General features: G+C 45.2%; 1 protein-coding gene across 1 annotated transcript in view; it reads right to left on the bottom strand.

The window, feature by feature from the left end:
- The window catches only part of LOC308328649 (receptor-type tyrosine-protein phosphatase gamma-like), a 385,093-nt gene that overhangs the window by 288,270 nt on the left and 76,183 nt on the right, over positions 1-20,640 (bottom strand). The window contains 1 exon segment of the mRNA XM_080782637.1: positions 19,331-19,444. Within this exon segment, the coding sequence (XP_080638763.1) occupies positions 19,331-19,444 (114 nt within the window).

The raw sequence follows: 20,640 nt of genomic DNA, 5'->3' as shown, positions 1-20,640 counted from the left end.
GCTGATAACAGGCGTTGCCTTTGTCGATCTTTCGGCAGCTTATGACACCGTCCAACACAGGCTGCTGATTAAAAAACTTTTCGACATCACAGCGGATGCCAAACTGTGCAACACAGTCAGATGTCTCCTGAGCAACCGGATGTTCTATGTCATGCTCAACAATAAAGAAAGCAGATGGTTCCACCAGAACAACGGGCTGCCACAGGGCAGTGTCCTGGCACCTCTCCTCTTCAACATCTACACCAACGACCAGCCCCTACCAGAAGGATGCAGCAGGTTCATCTACGCAGACGACCTAGCGATGACAACGCAGCAGCATACCTTCCCAGAAGTGGAGTCAACCCTGGAACAAGGACTGACAGATATGTCCACGTACTATCTGGAAAACCACCTGCGTCCAAACCCCGGGAAGACACAAATCTGCAGCTTCCACCTTAAAAACAAGGAGGCCAAACGGGAGCTCAACGTAACCTGGGACGGAATAAGGCTTGAGAACCACCAGCACCCAGTCTACCTGGGAGTGACTTTAGACCGTACCCTCAGCTACAAAGAGCACATCCAGAAGACGAGAGCCAAGGTGTCCACCAGGAACAACCTCCTGCGCCAATTAACCAACTCAAAGTGGGGAGCTCACCCAACCACGCTGCGCACAACGGCACTAGCCCTGTGCTTTTCCACTGCTGAATATGCCTGCCCTGCATGGTATAAATCAAGTCACGCACACAAACTAGACCCCATCCTCAACGAGACCTGCAGGATAATGACTGGGTGCATCAAAACAACCCCCACACCCTGCCTCTACGCCCTCTCTGGAATTGCCCCCCCTGACATCCGCAGAGCAGTCACCGCCAAAGCCGAGCGCACAAAGCAGGCCCATGACAACCGGCACTCACTGCACGAACACTCTGCCCCCCAAAAACGGCTCAGGTCCAGAAGCAGCTTCCTGGATACCACTGCAGAACTGGAGACCACACCATCTGTCGCCAGGACCACGGAGTGGCACAACCAGTGGAACAGCATGGGTAGCCGGACAGCCCAGTGGACAGAGAGAGGCATCACCCCAGAGGAACGTCTCGCGTCTGGCCATGACCAACCTTGGGCCGTCTGGAAGGCCCTGAACCGTCTGCGGGTCGGCGAAGGACGCTGCAAGGCATCCATGAAAAAATGGAATATCATTTTTTCTGATGCATGCGTGTGTGGCGAACCACAAACAATGGACCACATCATGATGTGTATCTCTGCTCCACAATGTACTGGAGATGACCTGGCCGGGCCAAATGCTGCTGCACTCGCCTGCGCCAACCACTGGAAAGACGTGATATAGAAGATGGCCAGACACGAAGAAGAAGAAGAAGAATCCTGAACCTTGCTGAAAGCAATCATAATTGTGTTGATAACCACCTGCCCCATTTTGGCTAAAGAGGACATCGTTTTTTTTGTTTGTTATCTGGCTTATGGCATATATATTATAGGATTGTGTTTTAGTGCCATTTAATGCCATCTATAAGTCAGCATAAATACTATCAAAATCCAGCTAATGTTTTGTTGTTTGTTTGTGTTCATGTTAAGGATTGTGATTGACCTCGTTCGCAGGCCGTCTCGCACTTAGCACTTAGAGACATGACAGTCAGCTAATGGATATTAATGACCAATACTACTAATACTAATTCCAACAGAAAACAGACTGTGGGTTTAAAAGAAAAAAAAAATATATATTTTCAGTTTAAAGATTAGTTTAATACCTACTGTATACTAAAGGAGAATCCCGGCTGGGACATGTGAAGATAACAAAACTCCCACCAGTTTTGTGGAGAGCACTCATGGGGTTTGCAAAGGAAAATTGATGAAATAAAGGAGACAAAGGTTTGTGCAGGAGTATGCAGTTCTGTTTAAAGTTAGAACCTTCTATTATTCATCACAGGCCAGATCATTTGCAGAGTGCTAACAATGGCAACGTAAGTATACAGCTATACGGCAAGACAATTCACCCCCATCTTGGGAAATGTAGTTCGACTCCAGCGAAAGCCCTGAGGGGTACCCTGGTACGTCTCTGAATGAAAACTACGCAGAGATGTTCCACTTTGCTGCCATAAGACACATTTCAGCACACAGCATGCACTCTCGCTTTGCCTCTGCCGCACGCGCACACGCGCAAGCGCACACACACACACACACACACACACACACACACACACACACACACACACACACACACACACACACACACACACACACACACACACACACACACAATTTATCATTGTCATATTGGATGCATATTTCAAATCATCACAATTATTTTAGTCGGCACAACTGCATAATTTACAGACCTACCTTAAGTAGGGGAGTCAGTGACTCATTATGTGCGTGCGTGCGTGCGTGCGTGCGTGCGTGCGTGTGCGTCCTATATATTACAGAAGCCGATTTGGGAATTTGAACGATTTTGAGCCAAAATTATACCAAACAGTAATTCTTTTGAATTGACCTGTAAAATCCCGACAATCCTCTTAAGACTTCTGTCCAACTGACCTCTGAACGTCCCCATGAATTTGTGGTTCCTGTGATGTTATTATTTAAGCGACTTTGGGTAACTTTGGGTAGAAAAGCGCTATAATAAATCGTATATATTATTATAAATTCAGGAATATAGGATCCTATATGCGCTGCTGGGAGAATCCTCTGTTTGGATGTTTCCAATAAAATAACACAAAGCACTGTTTTAATTTAATGACAACAGTCTTTATTTCCAATGCAGCACCTTTTGGCAACGTATACAGAGGTAGAATTATTGGCCAACGTCATGTCATCATTTCTCCTTCTGTGCTCCATCATGTGTGGAGTTTCTGCAGAACACGCTATGGAGCCAGAATCAATCTATGGATTCATCCCATGAAGACCTGAGATCAGATTCTATATACAAAATGTCTCCTATAAAATCATGACCGTCAGTGGTCCTCAAACCATTTCATGTCAAGCACCCCCCCCAAAAAAAATACATGTAATTGGCCAGCTTGTAGATCGAGCTTGCCCTTATATACTCCGAAGACTGTGAGCAGTGGGTGGTATATAGCGTATATAATCTCCCAGAATAGTACGCGAGTCTTATATACTTCATTATTACAGTATAGGCCTATAGCTTTCCATTATCTTTGCCCCCGTGAGCACCCCCCACACACACACACACACACCTCCCGGAACTTACAGTACATGGAATGACCACAGCACCAGATCAAAATGTTCTGTTCTGTAATCTATACTGTATGCCCCTCCCCCACACACAAGGTGAGAGAGAGAGAGAGAGAGAGAGGGGGCATGGGAAAGGGTAAGAGTTATATTGCCTGGTTTGATTGCTCTCGCCCCTCATCTCTCTGTCCTAGATTGAACTTCCTCCGTTCTTTTTACCGAGGCAACGCACGCACACACAAGCGCACGCACACACTCAAATATCTATATCTTAACCTCTCTCTCTCTCTCACTCTCTCTGACACACACACTAAAATATCAACCTCTTAACCTCTTTCCGTCTACACACGCACGCATGCAGGCACACACACACGCACACACGCAAGCACGCACACACAAACACACACACACACACACACACACACACACGACACTCTGGCTGTCATAAGACTCGCCGCGGGGCGTCCTCTCCGGGATGATGTATGGCGTCCTCTCGGAGATCTTTAGTGGAGATGATCTTGGGCCAAATGAATTAATAATTCATGTTTGATGGAGTCTTTTTAATATTTCAGCCATAATTAATAAGCCCACAACGCCGCGTCTCCCAGCAGAGGAAATCACACTCAACGTCAACACTGGGATAAATGAGACAGAGGACTCGGATCACTATCTCACACACACACACACACACACACACACACACACACACACACACACACACACACACACACACACACACACACACACACACACACACACACACACACACACACACACACACACACACACACACACACACACACACACACACACACACACACAAACACACACAAACACACTCCAACCTTCCACACGTTATACAGTATCCACTGACTGACCCACATGCAAAAACATTCTTATGCAGTGATACTGTGCAGACACACACACACACACACACACACACACACACACACACACACACACGCTCATGCACATGCACGCACGCGCACACACCTCTGATGAATTAGTGAGGAGGCCTAGGGCGTCAAATGGAGAACCCCCCCCCCCCCCCCCCCCACATGCGCGCTATGAGCTTGTAGGTCTGCTATTTTTGAAAAATATCGAAGAACGACTAACACGGAAAACATAGCTTTTTCAGAAAACTGTCAGGATGTATAGAAGACATTTTTATAATCTGACCTCAGGTCAAAATGGGTTAATACCACACGTGACTCCGTCCCAAGTAAACAACACATCACTGCACCGCACGCTAGATCCTCCCTCGCTGTGGGAGGAGGACACAGGGGGGGCATTAGATGAAGTACATGGTACACCAGCACACACAAACACACACACACACACATGCGCGCACGAGCTCACACACTGATAGGAACACTTTCTCTCTCTCTCTCTCTCTCTCCCCTGGGTGATCTCTCGGTGTGTGGCTGCTGGGGTATCATCATCAGCCCTATAGTGATGAGGGATGAGCCACACACACACACACAGCAGTGCACGCTCCAAAATAAACTGGTAATCGGTTTCCCCAATGCTAGCCTAGCCGGGGCCGCCGGGGGATCACACAGGCCTCATCCAGGAGCATCTCTCTGTTAACCCATTCTGACCGGAGATCAGATTCTAAAAAATGTCTTCTATACGTCCTGACAGTTTTCCATTCTGACCCGAGATCAGATTCTAAAAAATGTCTTCTATACATCCTGACAGTTTTCCATTCTGACCCGAGATCAGATTCTAAAAAATGTCTTCTATACATCCTGACAGTTTTCCATTCTGACCTGAGATCAGATTCTAAAAAATGTCTTCTATACATCCTGACAGTTTTCCATTCTGACCTGAGATCAGATTCTAAAAATGTCTTCTACATCCTGACAGTTTTCTGAAAAAGCTTATGTGTCAGTCGTTCTTCGACTTTTCAAAAATAGCAGACCTACCTTGTAGATCTGCTATTTTTCAATAGCTAAAGCATAGCGTCATGCTAACACCAAAAGGGGTTTCCGCCCAAATTGGGTTAACCCATTTAGTCCTGTTGTAAACTATACATGTATACGTTGTTTTATCTTTCAATCCAGGAGCTATATACCTCTGTGTCTCGATCATAGGTTGTTTTGCTATAGCCTACAATACATTATAATATTATATAATATACTATGTTATCCTTCTAATTCCCACCCTAAACCTCTCTTCTAGATGTCTAATCCTAAACTTAACACCAACATCAAACTGTAGACTCACTTTTTCAACCAAAAAAAACAAACAACAAACTCATATTCTATACATGTGTGGTCCTCGCAAGTATATAATACGCGAGCACACACACACACACGCACACGCGCACGCGCACGCCTGTAGTGTTTGATTGGCCCCCTCAGGAGGGGCATTGCTGGTAAAACGAAGGAAAACCTTGGAAATGGCTGCAGAGCCTCGGCCTGTAGCCGACACTTCAAATCCTACTTATTAGACAGAAGGCCAAATGAGCCTGTTCACTCACTTTTCAGAAAAGAATGCTCTATTTGACCAGAGGCCTACTACAGCATCAGACAGACCATAGGCCTACTACAGCATCAGACCATAGGCCTACTACAGCATCAGACAGACCATAGGCCTACTACAGCATCAGACAGACCATAGGCCTACTACAGCATCAGACAGACCATAGGTCTACTACAGCATCAGACAGACCATAGGCCTACTACAGCATCTGACAGACCATAGGCCTACTACAGCATCAGACAGACCATAGGCCTACCACAGCATCAGACCATAGGCCTACTACAGCATCAGACAGACCATAGGCCTACCACAGCATCAGACAGACCATAGGCCTACTACAGCATCAGACAGACCATAGGCCTACTACAGCATCAGACCATAGGCCTACTACAGCATCAGACAGACCATAGGCCTACCACAGCATCAGACAGACCATAGGCCTACTACAGCATCAGACAGACCATAGGCCTACTACAGCATCAGACAGACCATAGGCCTACTACAGCATCAGACCATAGGCCTACTACAGCATCAGACCATAGGCCTACTACAGCATCAGACCATAGGCCTACTACAGCATCAGACCATAGGCCTACCACAGCATCAGACCATAGGCCTACTACAGCATCAGACCATAGGCCTACTACAGCATCAGACCATAGGCCTACTACAGCATCAGACCATAGGCCTACTACAGCATCAGACCATAGGCCTACCACAGCATCAGACCATAGGCCTACTACAGCATCAGACCATAGGCCTACTACAGCATCAGACCATAGGCCTACCACAGCATCAGACCATAGGTCTACTACAGCATCAGACCATAGGCCTACTACAGCATCAGACCATAGGCCTACTACAGCATCAGACCATAGGTCTACCACAGCATCAGACCATAGGTCTACTACAGCATCAGACAGACCATAGGTCTACTACAGCATCAGACAGACCATAGGCCTACTACAGCATCAGACAGACCATAGGCCTACTACAGCATCAGACAGACCATAGGCCTACTACAGCATCAGACCATAGGCCTACTACAGCATCAGACAGACCATAGGCCTACTACAGCATCAGACCATAGGCCTACTACAGCATCAGACAAACGTGTCATATCGTAGTAGTAGATGTCCACGTTCTGCTAAACTTTTGCTCATTTTGAATTTCAATCATGTAAAAGTAACTGTTTCCACCCGACAGAGACAATATTCTAATAGTAATATTAAGATTTAAATATCGTGTGTGTGTGTATGTGTGTGTGTGAGAGAGAGAGAGAGAGAGAGAGAGTGGGGCTGGGTCTTTCATAACCCACATGACCAAAGTGTGATGATGTTATGAAATGGCAGCATTTCCACTGATAATGTCGCAAATGCTGCCATTTGGACCGATCAGTGTGACATTTCGCCCCTGAGCACTCCCAGAACCTACAAACTCCCAGAACACACACACGCACTCCCAGACACACACTCCCAGACACACACACTCCCACACACACACACTCCCCCACCCACACCCCACACACACACACACACACACACACACACACACACACACACACACACACACACACACACACACACACACACACACACACACACACACACACACACACACACACACACACCGACAAGCTCACAATGTGCTGCGAATTTGTATTATACTTTGAAAACTAGAAATGGGACATTCGGCATAATGAGTAGGTCTACTTTAAATACATTTTGATTACTACCAGTACTTTTGGCACTTTTACTCAAGTACATTTTGAATTCTGGACTTTTACATTCTACTCTGCAATATAGTATTTCTAATTATATTGCAGTATTGCCATACTTTTACTCTTTTCCAACACTGTTTATTTGCCACTAAACCGTACACAAATCGGTGCACACCATCCCTGGAGTCCCGAGGCATAACGATGCATCATGGGTGAGGTTTTGTTAATAATAGATCAAACATTTAACACATTTAAACAGATTCATGTGAAGCAACACTGAAGCCGTGTTCGGATCTGATATGAAGCACACTGGAGCACATGTCCAGATCTGATCGGAGATCAGATAGGGAAAGCAGATGGGATAGAATTCCCTGTGTTCAATTACATGGTTCGACTAAATGAGTGCGTGTGTGTGTGTGTGTGTGTGTGTGTGTGTGTGTGTGTGTGTGTGTGTGTGTGTGTGTGTACGTACCGTGCGTGGGCACGGCGTGTGCACGCTGCCTGAGTAAAAAAAATCTTCAATCTAGTACAAAGGGACGGGTGGGAGTGAGCAATCAAGCCAAGCAATCTAGCGTAATTTCTTTCCTCCTTTGCGTCCTCAGTCGCTCCATCTCTCTCTCTCCCTCTATTCCACTCTCCCTCTCTCCCCCTCCCCCTCTCTCTCTCTGTGTCCCTCATCTGGCCTCCATATACTGGTGCGCCATAAACAGGTTGGAAAGACAGTAGGGGATAGGAGAGCAGAGCAGAGACATAATTCAATTCCTTTATTGTCAACTACTAACATTACAATGTGCAACCTCATAGTCAGTATACACTGACTCTGTATAGTCATTGGATGTTATCAATATTATTGTTATTATTAATAACTAGTCCGTTCTGAATAATATGAACAGCAAATTGGTGTTCGGTGTGGTGTCGAGACAGCGCGTGTGTTCACGTTAACTTAACATGTCCAACCGTTCAACTGTCAGAGCCTGCAGTGCCACGCGACCCCCGCGCGTTGGCCGCGATGCCTCCCCAAAGAAGAAGTGTTGTCGACTGACGCAAGAGTAGCTAGTAGTAAATGGTAAATGGTGCATTTATATAGCGCCTTTATCCAAGGCGCTTTACACATAGATTGTGCATTACATTCACCCATTCACACACACACACCGATTGCGCGCGGAAGCCATGCAAGGTGCACCAACCAGCACATCGGGAGCAATTTGGGGTTCAGTGTCTTTGCCCAAGGACACTTCGGCATGTAGACAGGAGGAGGAGCCGGGATTCGAACCGCCAACCCATGGATCATTGGACGACCTGCTCTGTACCTCTTAAGCCACAGTCATTCTGACCTGAGATCAGATTCTAAAAATGTCTTCTATGTCAGCAATTTTTAAATAGCTAAAGCATAACGTAATGCTAACACCAAAAGGGGTTCCCACCCAAAAATGGGTTACGCATTGAAATTAGAGCTGTGACAATTCTGGCAGATATACTTTCATCTGTGGTTTTTGATCATGTACTATAATTACTTTGCGTCATGGACTTTGTATTCATGTGAATTAATGCCCCATTAATGTTTGAGCGAGGCAGACCAGATTTTGCTATTTTTTTAAAGCTATTTTTCAAGTAGAATTTGAATGAAAATCTCTATAATATGCAATATTTACTCATTATTACTTATTTATCTTATTGATGTGAAGTATAGGAATAAACTGAGCAGGACAAGCAGAACGACAACACAAACACAACTTGTTTTAGTGAAGCGTGACAATAATAATAATCTCCCCAAAGTCTTGGGTTTGTATGTCAGACTTCACGCCAACGAAAACTGTGTCGTGCATTATTTATCTAATTGCTCTGGGCTCCAAATTATGGACGTATATAACGTAACGGCCGGTTATATAAACAACGTAGTGCCATTTCCGACGGAGGAGGAGGAGAGCAAAGCGGAAGCCACACAGCCATCCATTTGTGTGTAGCATAGCGCTGTGACTCGGCAGAATGGATGCTGATGGTTCTGCAGCACAGGCAGTGATGTCAACAGCACGGCCCTCTCATCACCATGGAGCCGGCAGCTCAATGTGACCTACATGCTTTATCTACACAAGACGCCGTTTGCTCACCTCTGCCGCTCACCCCTGTCCCTCCCATCCTCTCTCTCTCTCTCTCTCTCTCTCTTCCTCTCTCTCCCTCTCTGAGGGTATAACCTGCCCACGGGGTTGCGCTATAAAACGAAGAGATTACTCAAACAGGACAAAGTCATATTCAATTACGGAGGCTGGATATTGGCTGTACAGTAAATTGAACAATTACAGCGGGTGGGGTGGGGGTGGGGGGTAGCTAGCTACAGTGGCAGATGTGTGCATGCGCGTGTGTGTGTGTGTGTGTGTGTGTGTGTGTGTGTGTGTGTCTACCATTCTGCTGGAGTGTGCTGTCAGCAGCAACGGGTCATTCCATTATGGGCACACATTGTGATGCGGAGGCCTTAGCAGCATACTTATTAAACCACACACACACCCCACACACACACACACACACACACACACACACACCTCAGCAGAAAGAGGACAGGGGGGAGGATGACTATGCGTCCCGGAGTGGCGTGTGTCTATATAACAAAGTGATGCAGTGTACATTTCAACGTGCATTGTGTCCGCTCAGCCTGCGGTTTAGGAATCAGCACCCGGTGACAAGCCAGGAGGGACCTCTATAGTTTAAAGATTGATGGCTTGAATACGATACGCACGCAAAGCAAACAACCGGCGTGATCTCGCAGCTTCTATGACCTGCGTATCTTTTTGAATCGTCATATCTTTGTTTCATTTGAAACCCAAACAAGCATTATCATTACAATGAATTACATTTTTCCTATCGTGCACGATCTATCTTCCACATCTTTTTCCACACGTTCCAGAACTATACACGTGACACGCAGCAAGAGAAGAAATCAATCAATAAATGAATGCTGAATGCGTCTTCACTCCATTCTCACTTTCCTCCTCTTATTTTCACGTCGTCTGATTGGTGTTCGCCCCCCCCCCTCCGACATCCCACTCAACTACGCTCTCACCTAACGTTTCCAGCGCCACGGGGGGGGGGAGACGGCGGGGAATTTATTAGCACGAACAGAGCGAGCGTTCCGGCGAAAGAGGGATGATTAGACCGAGTCAGGATGAGAGAGAGAGAGAGAGAGAGGTAGAGGTAGTCATTGGAACACTTTTGTGTTGTGGGCCATATAGGACAGGCGACAGGTTTAGGAACACAGTATATCAGCTTTGAAGGGGTGATCAATGAGCGGACGTTCTATATAGTCATACAGGTGGGGAGATTAATATACAACATTAATATATATATACACAACAACAATGGAAAGAAGATGTCGGCTTGACGGCCCTGGGTATCGGAGGAGACCTGAGGCTTTCTTCACCCTCCCAATGACTGATTGTGGGGGTTTAGCAGAGATGGAGTGCTCGTGGAGAGGCTGGGGAATTGGGACTTGGCTTCACTAAATTGGGGGAGAAAATGTTTTCCTTTTGTCTCGAAGGGGCATGTTTTGCTCAATAACATTTCATTATGTCTGCCCTGTGCACGATCTCTGTGATTCATACAGTACGTTTGTTTACCTCAGTCACTAATACTATAAATTCTATGAACCTGTGACTTGACACCCATACTGTTATAAAAGGACAATAAAAAGATTTTTGAAAAGAAAAATAATAATATACAACAAAGTATAATATAGGTCTGAAGGGTAAAAACAGCATGTTCAGTATCTGCATGCCAATTCAGGCCACAAGGCCTTTGTTGTTGTTATACTCTTATAATTATTCCTGTCAGCGTTCTCATTTCCCTGCCTTCACAAATCACCCACTGCTGAGGTGCAACAACACCATGGGAGTTGTCTCGTTCGTTTTTGCATGGTTAAATGTCTTACTTTTCTCTCGTCTCTGTGGCGCGGGAGGAAAACATAAATTAAAAAAAAAGAAAATGCATCTTCCGAGGCCCTTTCATTCTCTCTCCGTCAAACAATGGTTCTGCTTTCTCCTTCAAGCTCTCTCTCTATCGCTCTGAACCAAATCTAAAAAAAAAAAATGTTGCTCCTGCTATCATCCTTGCCTATAGTGTTCCTGTCATCAGTGCGTTACACAACCTCACATCAAAGGAAACAACTTCTGTCAAAATATATCCCGTGAACGGTAGTGTGTCAGGCAGCGAGCGGCGCTTTGCCAGGAGGCACCTTTCTGTCAGAGCCCAGAGGCACAATGAGGGCATGGCACTGAAGAGTCCATTAACCCATTCTGACCTGAGATCAGATTCACACAAGGTTTCCACTGGACACACACTGGTCTGATGAACCCATTCTGACCTGAGATCAGATTTTTCAAAAATAGCAGACCTACAAGCTCGTAGCGCGCCACTCGGTGGCGCGCTATGAGCTTGTAGATCTGCTATTTTTCAATAGCTAATGCATAACATGATGCTAACACCAAAATGGATTCCCGTTCAGAATGGGTTAAGGCTCATTACTGTCAGGAATGATGGTGCCTTCAAACTTTACTCTTCGGAAACCTCCGGAAAGTGACGGGAGTCACGAGCGAGATATAGCTCAACTCTCTATAAAATCCGACTCGTTTTCCTAAAACCTTAAAAAGCATTATATCTTAGCAAGCTAATGGGCTCCTATCAATTTTATGCCATGCATCAGCAATTGTATTGATTCCCCAGTGTCCCATAACGGAGGTAGAATTTCCCCATTGTGCTTTTTTTCCCCCTCCAATTTCCCCCCACGAAGCATTTCAGTTCATCCTACTGTACGTCCTACTGTAAAATAACTGAAAAGCCCGTCCGTCCGTCCGTCCGTCCGTGTTTTATGCTCAGTGAGTTGGCCAATCGAACGGTGAGGTTGCACGTGAGCATTGGCCACAGGCAAATGCAAAGGACTGACGAAGCAGATTGTTCACTTTTTCCCAAATGTAATCTTTGTATTAACATTTTTGCCACAGCAGCACAGCCTATGGGATCTGTGTATAGTCACAGTATAGTCAGCCATGTCATTGATTTATTGGTCGTTGGTTGGTTGTCAAGGAGACTAATGGCATATTTTGCAAAGTCTGTATGTAGTTGTTATACGTCATTTTATATATAGCCTATATATATATATATATATACACACACACACACACACACACACACACACACACACACACCCTTTTTTTATCTCCCCCCTCCTTCCCCCTATGCACGAAAACAAATTTCACCCACTTTCTTATACTTCTTAATTTATTTTATTTAACTTCTTAATAACGTCACTATTATTTGATTTGTATTGATAAATGAAGAGATCTCAGCTACCAATATTTTAAGCATCCTCTGCTGCGAGTGAAAATGCCAAAAGCACTTTATTCTAAAGTGGACGTTTTTTTTTTCTTTCATTTTGTACTCTGCATGATTGGCCATTTTTGTCAGAGTAATGCTGAAAACAGAATGCCAGTTAAAGCCTAAATTATATTCCGTCATATTCCGTGTTGTATGCCGAAAATACTCCCTCTACAAGCTCACAACAACATTGCTTGTAAATCTGCTATTTCCATACAGTATGCCTATAGTGTAAATTATCTCTGATGCCAACCTCTATTCTGTACTTCTTGTTTGAGGTGGCGTATTCCTATTCTCTCTCCCTCTCTTTCACCACATACAAAAAGCATGTGGTCTTGTTATGTTTTTTCACTCAATCATCAATCATTGTCTTCAATACCTCAACTTGACCAATACTCGACCACATCCAAAATCTATCCCCTCTCTCATACCGTCCGTTTGACCTTCTCTACTGCCACTATGTTCCTCTAGGCCTACTTGTCTTTCAGGGGAGGTGCAGGTCTGGCTTTTTCGGATGAAGGGTTCCCTCTTATCATTCTCAGTCTTGCTCGCTCAAAAGTCAATTTCCCGTAAATCACATGGATTTCTCTCTGGCCTCGTCCTCTAATGTTAACCATCTCAAACACTATAAGATATTTGGACTTTCCAGGAGCCGCATATACAGACAAAGCAATTTGCAACACCCTAACTCGACAGAGTATTGGTCACTGTGTCTAGCTGCGAATGCAGCTGAAGGTAATTCAAGGCCTGCATATATATCACTGACGCAGGACGGAAATTTGAGAATATTACGCCTCGACCGGACTCGACTACAGAACAATGCACTCATTTGGCTGTATAGAACAATGCAGTCATTTAGACAGGCTTTCGGAATACAAAGCCGGACGGCCTGTTGTTTCACCGCGAGGGCATCAGCCACTGAAGGACTTTCTTGAAAGGTCTGGGATTATTATCATGGCAGTGAGAGCATCAAAATCGATTCATTTCTCCGAGGTCAAGTCGATCCGATCAGGCATTAGACACGCGCCCGCTAACGCAATCACAGAGAGTAGTCACATAATGTCTCACCTCGCGCACCTCCCACGGACAGCCCCGCCGCTTCATCCCATTCATTTAACCCATTCTGACCGGGAACCCATTTTGGTGTCAGCATCATGTTATGCTTTACCTATTGAAAAATAGCAGATCTACAAGCTCGTAGCGCGCCACCGAGTGGCGCGCTACGAGCTTGTAGGTCTGCTGTTTTTGAAAAATCTAAGGAACGACTGACATTTTTAGAATCTGATCTCAGGTCAGAATGGGTTAATCAGACCAGTGTGTGTCCAGTGGAAACCTCGTATGAATCTGATCTCAGGTCAGAATGGGTTAATCACACGACTCACGCATTTACACACACACACACACACGCGCACACACACACACACACACACACACATGCACAGGCACAAACCTATTGCATGCACAGGCACAAACCTATTGCAATCAGCTGGTGTTATGGACAAGGTTGATTGAAAGCCGCTCTGTATTTGTCCGCTACAGTGCGTCCTTCAGAAGCTCGCATATCATGGGCCTAACTCTGGCCCATATAGCGTTGTTAGAAGGACGTCTCCTTAACGCTATGGCACGTTCAACTTACCGCGCACGCATGGAAGGCGACTAGCTGCGAAATTAAAAAAGAACTACTATTCGCTACTCACCAATGCAAAGACGGTTTTGTGGAGTTGAAAGCCAATACTTTCCCTAGTGGACACACTCTGAGCCCACCACCACCACATGCAAAAAAATGCAGTTTTTGGCTCGAAAATGCAATATTTTATACTGGAAGAAGTTTTAGTTACTCCACTGTGCCCTCTTCTCTGCCCAAAAAGTGCATTGTATGCATGTGGTGGGTTCAGCATCAGCATGGCTTCAGCATTATGTATTTATTTATTATTTATTTGAGTGTTTGTTCGTGTTTGTCTTTGTTATTTGTCTGCGAATATCATAGCATACTGCTCCATTTGTATAAGTCACTTCTACCTCTAGCCCTACATACAACACCACAAACTCTCTTTATCACTCTGCAGTTTCATTAATATTATGAATAAAAAAAAGGACAAGGATTTATATAACGGATGGGGCTGTGAATGTTCTCGTCCCAGAAAAGTTGCTCCAATGTGTGCTATAATGCTGTGGGCCACATGTATCATTTCTTCCCCGCCCTTCTCTTTTCCGCTCAGCGTGTGTTAACGCCTTGATGAATACAATCTAACAAGAGTTATCAGCTCTTGCTGGCCCCTGCTGTGTCTAACTCGTGACTCATCTCACGCGAGATTCAAACCACTCCAACTCAACAGCCATAGTTACAGGTATATAGCATGTGGCAGAAACCCACAGATTACCTTGGGGGAACTGCAACTGTATATTCCGTTATGCAAGATCAAAAGCTGTTACTGTTGGCCCCGGTCCCAGGCTGCTTGTGAAGCTGCCAGTTTCAGTTGAACGATAAGCCAAAAGGCACATAATGACGTTGGACACTGCAAATACACAGCAAACATTCTCAGTGTCCATTTAATTCGGAGTGTATGAATGTAACCTTGGGTTACAGGTAGAAATGGATCAATTAACAGTGAGGTTGTTACTGTTCCTGTTAAAGTCTTTAATTGGCAGTCGTCTGTAAGTAACCTGCATGGCCACCTTCTGTTGTCCTCATACTCTATCTCTTGAGAGATTTTTGGTCACAGCTTTGTGAGTAATAACATCTCAAGCGTATATCTGTCCCGCATACATCACGTCGTGCTGTAAGGTCTGACCTCTCTCTTCGTTGAATAGCAAATTAATAATCATGCTAATCATTTTTAAAAGCACCTGGGAGGGGCTGTAAGAAACGCCAGCTGCCAGTGCTGCAGAACAAATGTCCCTCTCTCTCTCTCATTATGGTAACGCCATGTTTCATGGCAACATCTGGTAAACAACGTGGTTTAAGCGCACCGCGTCGACTGGAGACGGTCACCCATAAGGAACGTTCCCCGACAACGTTGTGAAAATCCATTCAGGCATTTTTAATGACATCAAATTGGTGTGCCGGTGGCTGAACAGAAGAATTAATGGTCCCTTTTGAATTGAAGTGCACTATACAAAATACACTTATTTGTGACTTAAAAATCACACCCGTGTGAACCGAGTGGTGCAACTCTCTCTCTCTCTCTCTCCCTCTCTCTCTCTCTCATTAGCAGGCAACAGTGCAGCACTAATAATATCTCTCTCTCCGTTTCTGCATGGCACAACAGCGCCCCTACTGGTACTCATACTGGTGCTCATGAACACATACATAGGTGAACCAACACATAGGTGAACCAACACATAGGTGAACTAACACATACTGTAGGTGAACACGGACATTGCTGGTTGTAGGAGTGGTTGCACCACTCAAAAGTATATATACGTATACACCTTAAGATATTGCTGTACAGTATACAATGTGCAAGCACACACACATAAAGAATAGTTTATCATACTATAATATATCCCTCAATGCTTATATAAATGTGTCTGTGTGCAGGAATGTGCGATGTGCAGCATATAGCCGACTGCATAGTGAATAGTGTGCTGACTGTTTAGGTCCGGTCTAAATTAAAGCAAATGCTGTCTAAAATTAACACACAGGAAAAAAAAGAAAAAAGAAAAACTAATGAAGAAGAAAACCAATGCCGATATCAAAGCACCGTTGGAAATTCAAACTAAACCACTTTGTGAGGGCTAATGAAATTGCTTTCCCTCAACCAGTAAAAACGACTATACAACCTATCATCAATTTCCATCTTCATTCACCCACTTCAAGGCTGAACTGAGAGCTCTCCACTGCATGCCGAAATGGATTGACGGAGAGAGGGGGCCATGATATGAAAAGGACAAGGTGGTAAATTCTCTAGCCGGCAAATTAGCCTCACGTCTCCCTATTGAGAGTGAGCCTATTGACACTGCTGAAGGATGAAAATTAATTTCCAGCGCGCGTGTGCGTGTGTGTGTGTGTGTGTGTGTGCGAGAGAGAGAGAGAGAGAGACTGAGAGTAAGAGAGACTGACTGACTGACTGCATGTTTCATGTAGTAAGTGAGTAAGTAAGTATGCGGGAGATTAAATTGACAAAATATAAGTTTCAATCAAATGTCTGGAAAGAGGGGAAAGTGGAACAATTTATGTGTAGTTAAGTGCAGAGGCCTGGAAGGGGGACAGAGCGTGCAAAGCGGAAGGCCAGTCGATTTGAACTCAGGGCTTTCACGGTCGGCCGATTGCAAACCAGGAGAAAAAAAAAAGAAAATGGTCTCTTAAAATTATATGGGAAAGCACTTGTAATTATGTGGAATGGGGCATATATATCACGCAAAAGGGTCCTCCACTGTATTATATGGTTTATAACGCACATCTTAATCAAGGCTTCAACGGAGTCATAACTTTGATGTGAAGGGTGACTGGGGAGGGAGGCTGGCGAGGCGCGCACGGCCAAGATGAAAACCTGAGTTATTCTCAGGCTGCGCTGCGGGCGGTTCTTGTGCACCGAAAATAGACAATCTACAAACTAACAGGCTTGTGAGCTTGTAGAAACTAACAGGCTTGTGAGCTTGTAGATCGTCTATTTTTGGTATGCGAAAAACCAAGTACAACTTGGACACTCAAGCATGAAGGAAGCATGAGTTCAAGTCCGTTGCTCTCCCCTTGTCCCCCATATATGGGGGACTAGGTTGGTGGAGGGTGTATAGAGCCCAGGATCACATTAGATGATTGACACAGGGGTGAAAAATGGGTTACAAAATCGTGGGATAAAAAAATATATAAAAAAAAAACATTTTGAGCATGAGGCACACATGCTCAAATCCGACCGTGTAAGTTTGAAATATTCATATCTCGTGATCGTGTCATATAAGGAATGCAACTATAAGTGATTTAAATATTTAAAATAAACCGTATTGCAGGTTCAGCTGTGGAACTGTGAGTCTCATTTGAAAAAAATATATCTTGTTTATGACCACACTCAATCCATCATTTACGAATGATTCTCAGCATGACATTTGTTGCCATGGAAAAATCTTTACGTTATTATTTTATACAGTATGCTTGTGCACGCACACACGTATACACCTACAGTACACATTCACATACACACGGCTGGAGCAAATAAATATCATGAAAAGGACTTATTTTTCAACACTTGTACAAGTTACATTGCCCCTCCACCACACTGAAAGAACACGCTTCACTGTGTTCAGATACCATCAGGCTAACCAGAGACTCGCAATTGAGTATACTGCTACACAGATCCACTGAATTTGGCCAATCAGCTTTTTCTGAAGTTACTATAACCTAGCTGCGTGCACATACAACGTTTTACACAGATGGGTGCGGTTATAGCACACCAAAGCACCAATCGGCCTGTTATAGCGCCACCACGAGGCTGACTTCAAGTGCGGCATTTCTTCCTCATGGCTATAGTGGGAATGTGCGTGCACTATTTCACGTAAACCGCACACTGTGTTCAATCTGAGATGTTAGCGGTTCATTACCAAATCGCCGCTATACCTCAGGGTTTCAATATTAACGCTTCACATGACTTGAAATGACGGTATAGCCAATGGCTTAAAAGCCATTTTGCTTCAGGTTCACTGTGGGGTGAATCTGGAGGTCTTCGGGGTGATACGTCAGGCTGCAGCCAATGAGTTAATTACGTTTTGTTCACTTGGACATTTTTCCATTCCCCTGACCGAGTGTGGCGTGGAGGAGACCTCGCACAGGGACTTTATAGTAATTGTGTCATGCTAAAAACGTCCCAAGGCATTTCAGGCTATATTGTCTTCATCTTGCCTATACATCTTGTCGTTGCATCAGGGTGTTATGTAAGAGTTGCAACGCAAAATACACGGGGGGGGGGGGGGGGGGGTATGCATTCCGGGGGGGGGGGGGTATGCATTCGGGGGGAGGGGGGGGGGGGGTCGCAAGAGGAGAGCATGGACAGATCTCTGCATCAATAGCGACAGCGCTAAGTGAAACTGTCACCGTCTCCACTTTACCCCACAAAGGCCCTACAGGGCTCCGCGGCGGCGCTGTGACACAGCCGCACGCAATTAGGGTTAGAGATGAGTGAGTGAGTGAGTGGGAATATTGAAATAAATAAACTAAAAAGATCATTTGCTGCCCGGGGGGGGGGGGGGGGGGGGGGCTCGGTCGGTTGGTTGGTTGGTTGGCGTGGTGAAAGATTAATGTCGACCCCTCTGCAAAAATACAGTCTCGGAGGGACGGCGGAAGTGGCTTTCTCCCCTCCCCCCCCCCCCCCTTCTGAAGCTCTGGTGGGAAAAAAATCAAAATAAAAAAAAGGCCCAGAGAGGCCTCCAGGCCACAGTGGTAAAGAGAGCCCGCCAGAGTACAGAGAGAGAGAGAGAGAGAGAGAGAGAGAGAGAGAGAGAGAGAGAGAGAGAGAGAGATCGGCTTCACAGTGGCACGCAATGCACATTCAGATTGCACACGCTAAAACCAATTTATGTCTTTGTAAAATACAAGCATTAGCCACAGAAAAAGACCACACGTCGCACACACACACACACACACACCTGAATATGCCCAGTACGTCTCTTCGGCGGCAGCTCTCCGGAGTCTTGTCCCTGCCGTGGCTCTACCGCGGCCTTGATTAGGGTCTGGGGACACAGCTGGGCCTCCACTCAGCGCTGTATGGGGGACAGAGACAGAGGAGAGACAAGCAGGGGAACGTCAGTGGACGGAAACTTAACCCATTCTGACCTGAGATCAGATTCATACGAGGTTTCCACTGGACACACACTGGTCTGATTAACCCATTCTGACCGGAGATCAGATTCTAAAATGTCATGTCGTTCAGACCTACAAGCTCGTAGCGCGCCACTTGGTGGCGCGCTATGAGCTTGTAGATCTGCTATTTTTCAATAGCTAAAGCATAACATGATGCTATTGTAATACCAACTTGTGCCAAACGGGGGCGAGTGACACTTCTGTGAGTAACTTGTAGCACCTATAAGGCACTATAGCAAAATCTGGACTAGTTATTGTGTAGGTTCGACTGCTGGAGCTATGGGGAGTGCTTAAATGAGACTCAGACACAAGGAGGTTAAATGTTAAATGATTGCCGGCAGTTATATTGAAAAAAACAATTAACAAACAACATACAAACATACAATATGGAAAAGAAATACATTGGTACCAACTCTTGAATAGCAGTTGCTTGGCCACTTTCAATTCTCACAGTTCACTGTGACTTTCTAATTTGGGTGCACCCTTCTAACTTGAATCCTCAGTTATCTCCTTTAAACCTTCAACTCAAGTTGTTTCTTTCCAGTTCAATCAAACAATCAAAATAGGACAATACAATCTACAAATATCCACCTGTTCAATAGGTAATGAATTGACCACTCAGTCACTGTTCTCCCAATTAATGAACAAGGTAAGGTAAGGTATGTATGCAAAATCAGTATACGTGTTATGGTTCAGAGTTCCAAGGATAAACCATCCAGGTATGTATCAGTGTATGTGTCAAAGTTCCATATGGTTTCCAAAACTGTAAGAATCAGAGTTCCAATTCCAGGGGAATGTATGTGCATGCGTGTGCGCGGAGGGAGAGAGGGGGAATTGGGATTACTGCAGCTGAGAGTGGGGGAGTCTGCAGATTAGGCCTACCACACCGTAGAGTGCAGTAGTCTGTCCAGTGGTCACCAGCGTATGGGGGAATACTCGCTGTCGCTCAATCTCTAGATCCTGGTGGGAAGCTCGCCATCTATTGGAATGGTCAACTGGAAAACGATCCAATCCAACAAAAAAAACCTGACCTGTCATCAGACAGGGTCAGAGAATCTAATCAGTAACAAAGTATCAACGGTCTGTTGATTAGTTT

Source organism: Protomyctophum bolini, assembly GCF_963924005.1.
Source record: "Protomyctophum bolini genome assembly, chromosome: 2".
NCBI classification, from domain to species: domain Eukaryota; kingdom Metazoa; phylum Chordata; class Actinopteri; order Myctophiformes; family Myctophidae; genus Protomyctophum; species Protomyctophum bolini.
The sequence above is the reverse complement of the archived record's forward strand: the minus strand, read 5'-3'. Positions and strand labels throughout refer to the sequence as shown.